Genomic DNA, 6,000 nt, shown 5'->3' on the forward strand with positions numbered 1-6,000 from the left:
CATCTCCCTTTGGGACCGGACGTTAAAAGTTTATTTTCTGATCGCTATTACTTCAGCAAAAAGAGTCTCGGAGATGCAAGCCTTGATGGCCAAGGAGCCTTACCTGGTCGTCTACCCAGTCAGGATAGTGCTAAAAACCATCAGATCGTTTTGTACCGAAGGTATCCTCATCATTTCATTTTAATCAGGAGATTAACCTTCCAGACCTTGTCACAGATCAGGGTGATCCTCATCCTCTGGATGTCAGGGGCAACATTCTGAAGTATCTCTCAGTAACTGAGTCATTCAGGAGATCGGAGAACCTCTTGATTCTTCCATATGGCCCTAGGAAAGGTCAAGCGGCATCAGCTAGTACCATCGCTTCATGGCTGGTTAAAGCAATCAAGAAGGCTTATTTACTGAGTAAATTACAGATTCCGGAGGGGTTAAAGGCGCATTCCACCAGGGCAGTGGCAACTTCTTGGGCAGCCTATTGTAGGGTCTCGGCGGAGACTATCTGTAAAGCAGCCACCTGGTCTTCCAGAAACACCTTTATATCACATTGTAGGGTGGATTCTGCACGGCTTTCAACAGTAGATTTTGGAAGGGCCGTTATTCAGACCAACTCTTCTGTTCCTTGTTAATACATTTTTTTTCTTGCACTCCCACCCAGTCTGCAAGTTATTCCCCAGAGTGTATGCTCCCATGATGCAACAGGAAACTGGAAAATTGTATACTTACCTTTCCGTAATTTTCCTTTCCTGATGCATCTTCATGGCAGCATACAATGCCCCATCCGTTTGAAGTCATTTATATATATACGGAGAATGTTGGGGCGGGGGCCGTATCTTCATCTTATAGTTATGTGGTCCTATCAGGTTGTGGAGGTGGAGTCACAACCCAGAGTGTATGCTGCCATGAAGATGCGACAGGAAAAGAAAATTACGGAAAGGTAAGTATACAATTTTCCAGTTTATGTTCAAAAGAAATGCTTATTTTTTTTATTTGTATTATTGATAGTGAAAGGTCCCCTTTCGGTTAAATAGGGAAGGACCGGAAAATACAGGTATACTAAAACTGGTGCACACAGAATCTGGTGCAGCTGTACATAGAAACCAATCAGCTTCTAGGTTTCACATTCACATTGAACGCGGCTTTGAAATCGATTGACTTCATCTGAAATCGCGGGATTTCAAAGCCGCAGTTCAGTGCGACTTGAAAAACATCTGTGTGGCTTCAAGCGCAGATGTCTATTGAAGTCGCACCCCAAAATTGGAAAAAGTAGTGCAGGAGCTACTTTTTAAAATCGGTCCGGCACCGATTGGTACCTGTCAAATTGCATGACAAATCACTCCAATGTGAACGAGGGCTTATTGTCAAAGCTTAACCACTTGCCGCCCGCCCTATTACAAATTGACGGCGGCAAAGTGGTTTCATTATCCTAACCGGACGTCATATGACGTGATTAGGATAATAAGCCGCTGCGCGCCCCCGGGGGCGCGCATCGCGGCGATCGTTGTTGCGGGGTGTCAATCTGACACCCGGCAACTACGATCTCGGTAAAGAGTCTCCGACGGAGACTCTTTACCATGTGATCAGCCGTGTCCAATCACGGCTGATCACAGTGTAAATGGGAAGAGCCGTGATCGGCTTTCCCTCACTCGCGTCTGTCAGACGCGAGTAGAGGAGAGCCGATCGGCTGCTCCTCTGACAGGGGGGGTCTGTGCTGATCGATTATCAGCACAGCCCCCCCGAGGATGCCCACACTGGACCACCAGGGACACCACTAGACCACCAGGGAAAAGGTAATAACAATCCATAATCCTCCCTAGACCACCAGGGTGCCAGTCAGCACAATGGGTGCCAATCAGTGCCCATAATGGATGCCAATCAGTGGCCACAATGGGCATCACTGATTGGCATGCATTATTGTTTGGCACTGATTGGCATCCATTACTATAACACCGATGCCGCCTATGAGTGCCCACCTGTGCCGCCTATGAGTGCCCACCTGTGCCGCCTGAGTGCCCACCTGTGCCGCCTGAGTGCCCACCTGTGCCGCCTATGAGTGCCCACCTGTGCCGCCTATGAGTGCCCACCTGTGCCGCCTATCTATGCCCACCTGTGCCGCCTATCTATGCCCACCTGTGCCGCCTATCCATGCCCACCTGTGCCGCCTATCCATGCCCATCCGTGCCGCCCATCCGTGCCAGCTATCAGTGCCAATTTGTGCCACCTATCAGTGTCCGTCCGTGTCGCCCATCCGTGTCGCCCATCCGTGTCGCTCATCAGTGCCGCCTATCAGTGCCACTTCATTGGTGCCCTATTGGTGCCCATCAGTGCCACCTTATCAGTGCCCATCAGTGTAGCCCCATCAGTGCCCATCAGTGAAGGAGAAAACATACTTATTTACAAAGTTTTGAAACTGAAACAAAAAAAAACATTTTTTTTTTCAAAATTTTCGGTACTTTTTTATTTGTAGCGCAAAAAATAAAAACCGTAGAGGTGATCAAATACCACCAAAAGAAAGCTCTATTTGTGGGAAAAAAATGATAAAAATTTCATTTGGGTACAGTGTAGCATGACCGCGCAATTGTCATTCAAAGTGCGACAGCGCTGAAAGCTCAAAATTGGTCTGGGCAGGAAGGTGTTTAAGTGCCCTGTATTGAAGTGGTTAATTGAACAAGCTCAAGCTGATTACTATGCACAGCTGCACCAGATTCCATGTGCACAGCTTTAGTAAACCTCCCCCACAGAGTTTTTCTTTCTGATCCATAATTAATCATAAAACTTCTCTTCCTAGTCCACAATCCAGAAAAGCTATCTAATATGAATAATAGGTTTGGGACTTGGTTCTGAAATAATTTTCAATAAATGTAAATATGTTTTTGTTCCATAGAATGCCTCTGCTCTTGGAGCAGGTCTGCTTTGGGAAGAAGCAATGCAAAGGTGGCCTGGACTTTTTGGAAAAGAGAATCCCTTTAATAAAGAAATAATAGCAAAATTTGGAGACCAAGGTGGACATTGGTGAAGATTTGGCATATACAATAAGCTATACTTTTAAAAATTCAAATGATTGACTCTGATGTTTGCTAAATGTTTGTTCCACTCTTTGAGTAGATGGTGGGTAAGTGGAATAATATTTGAGATATCACCCCTATTTCCCAGATCCACCTATGTGAGGAATGGTAGCTGTGAGGGAGCTAGGTCCTTTTCTAGAGATACCCAGATTTTTGCAAAGAGCTGTGTTGCCAGTCAACTAGTCTAGTGATTTTTCTTTAAGGAGTACAAAGTATTTTAAGTTTTACTATGAGATTACTAATTTGATGTGTGGCACACTGATAACTTTAAACCACATTTATTTTATATACATGGGCTGGATCTCCTGATGGGGCAAGCATGTTCTATAAGGTGCTAACATCTTTGTGGTTGCAAAGATAACGTTTTACCTCCTGTTTACTACATTTGGTTTTCTTGTCACTTTCTATAAAGACCGGTCACTTTCATTACTGTGAGCTAAATGAAGGAATCCTGTCATATGCTTTTCTTGTATTAATTATTATTCTGCATTACATTCATTGGTCAGTGACCAACTCTCATGGATAGGAATGGTGAAAGACATGCAGACCTCTTGTCGGTACCAGCGTTAATGGACAGATCTTCTCAATTAATTTCATTTGCCACATGCCGAAACACCCTACGAACTTTTAACCGATTTAGGTGATGTTAGAAGAAATGATAAAATAAAATAATCCAACAATTATCAGAGTTTGCAAAAAACTTTTGCTAGTGACGAGTGATTGTGGTGCCTATAGGATAACATGTAGACGAGTGAGAGGTGTTTTGACCTGCCTTGGTATTTGTTAAAAATAAATAAATAAAGTATCTAGGCCCACACTAAGAAATATGGCCATACTAGGGGATGCTAGCGCTTGCACAGAGAGGGACAAACAACAGGATAACTCTGTGAAACTAAAAAAAAATCCTAGATCTTGTTTTTTTTTTTATTCACTTTAATAAAGTTGTATGAATAGACTTTATTTGTATGCTAGGTCATCTGTACTTTTGCACATTTTTGTACCATCTGTTTTATGTCAAATGCAATAGTTTTTGAAATCTTTATGACTCCTATTTTCATGTGCTCTCATCTAAACTACTTTTACTGTAGTCACAATTTGAATTTTACCATGCAGTTGCTAGAGATTAAATATTAAAGTAAACAGTTTACTTGAAATGTTGTTGTTAGTATTTATTCATTTCTGTTAATTACTCATTACTCTTAATCCTGGTACACATTAAGCGTTTTCTTTTGGTTCAACCCAGGGAGTTGAACAAAAAAAAACTGACGGCTCCAGCCAGAGCCGCTGTACTAACAATCCAATGTAAGTACAGCAATCTCCCCCGCTGAGCTGTTGTTTTAGGACCCCCCCCCCCCGCCAGAACACTCCAGTCGGCGCTGGTCGGGAGCCGGTCGTCTGCTGTTTTTCCAGCATACTTGTCCGACAGAAACCAACCAAATGGCCAGCTTCTATACACGTGGTCTGAATGTCAGACAGTATTTATTGGTTTTTATTGAACCAGCCGATGCATTACTAGTAACTGATTTCCCATTGATACCCCAAAACAAAAACAAAAAAACAGATTCCATTCATCTACCTAATGGGCCAGAGTTTAAAATGCGCGTCCTGGGCACATCACCTGAATTTTCTCTATAGAACGTTTGGAGATGTAACAGAAGATTTCAAGGATTAACCAGCTTTATACAATGCTTCTAGAAATGGTCTGAAAGCTGATAAATCAAATACAATTACAGTTCATAGACACCATTTTGTTCTGGTCACAGAAATCCTAGGTTGTACTCATGATGTCACCCATATCTAGGTTTGAAGCACCTGCTTCTCTCTGGTGAAAGCTACTGTGACAGTTTTAGGCCTCATTCACACCTGAACATAGTGTTTTCAGGCAGAAAATCGCAGGATTTTACATCGATTTTGCAGCGTTTTTGCCACGATTTTGTGCAGGGCAAAAGGTCACCAATGTAAAAAGAAGAAAAACGTACAAATCTGCCCGATTCGAGCGACAAAAAAAGCTCCAGAAATTGTTTGAGCTTCAGGCGTTCAGCTTCAGGCGACTTGGAGTGGAGATGTGAGCCATCTCCATTGAGAATAATAGATTTTTTTTCCCCTCCAGTGTTTTGTAGCATCAAGCTTCAAGCTAGAAAATGCTCAGGTGTGAATGGGGCCTTATTGTATACATACAGTATGGTGTCTATGGTGAGAGCGAAATGATGGATTATAGCACCACAAGGTAATGCTAACCTGACCTGTTAAAATAAATCAACTCTGTCACTAAAACTCATTTCTAAGCTCTTGCTTATTTATGCCTTGGTTTATGCGAGAAAATAAATCTTGTTACAGTGGAAGTCCACTACCCCTCCTACTCATGCTAGGTGGAAGACAGTTAATTCAGTTTTGCCACTGTATAAAATTACACATGAGCGCAGAAATTGCTCTAAGAAGTTTGATAAGATATGGTCCACCTGGATTGATGAATAAAGTCAAGATTTATTAGATTATATATGATGATCTTGAAAGGTGTTTATTTATGTTTTGCAATTAAACATGAAAAACATGGGGTAGTAAAGTAAATTACATGAAAAGAAAAAAAGAGATTTTCTGCTGATTTTTGTCTTCAGATTTACAAGAACCATATAATATGGGGTCAAACCTTAGGAGTTGCCATTTGTATGCAATCAGGCAGGCTCTTGCACTACATGGTTTTGGTAAATCTGAAGACAAAAAACAGCAGAAAATCTGATAGTGTGTATGGGGCTTAAGGCTCCGGTCACACTTGTACGACTCCAAAGTTGTGCCGATTTTTGAGTGTAGCTTTAACGCAACTTTGGATGGGTGCACGACTTTGGCTTTGACAGTGATAAGGGATAACTGTTGCACACAACTTGCATTGTATAACATTTAGGTATGACTTTCATGCAACTTCTGAGGGTTAACATTGAAGTCT

General features: G+C 42.3%; 1 protein-coding gene across 2 annotated transcripts in view; it reads left to right on the forward strand.

The window, feature by feature from the left end:
* Nucleotides 1–4,213, forward strand: part of AOAH (acyloxyacyl hydrolase) — a 211,271-nt gene extending 207,058 nt beyond the window's left edge. For both annotated transcript variants that reach the window (XM_077491659.1, XM_077491660.1), the window contains exon 21: nt 2,879–4,213. In XM_077491659.1, coding sequence (XP_077347785.1) covers nt 2,879–3,010 — 132 coding nt within the window. In that variant the 3' untranslated portion in view covers nt 3,011–4,213. The remainder of the gene's footprint in view (nt 1–2,878) is intronic.
* Nucleotides 4,214–6,000: the final 1,787 nt, after the last annotated feature.

The sequence above is a fragment of the Lithobates pipiens genome, unplaced genomic scaffold (assembly GCF_037356315.1).
Source record: "Lithobates pipiens isolate NorthernLeopardFrog02 unplaced genomic scaffold, aLitPip1_a1.2 Scaffold_19, whole genome shotgun sequence".
Lineage (NCBI taxonomy): Eukaryota > Metazoa > Chordata > Amphibia > Anura > Ranidae > Lithobates > Lithobates pipiens.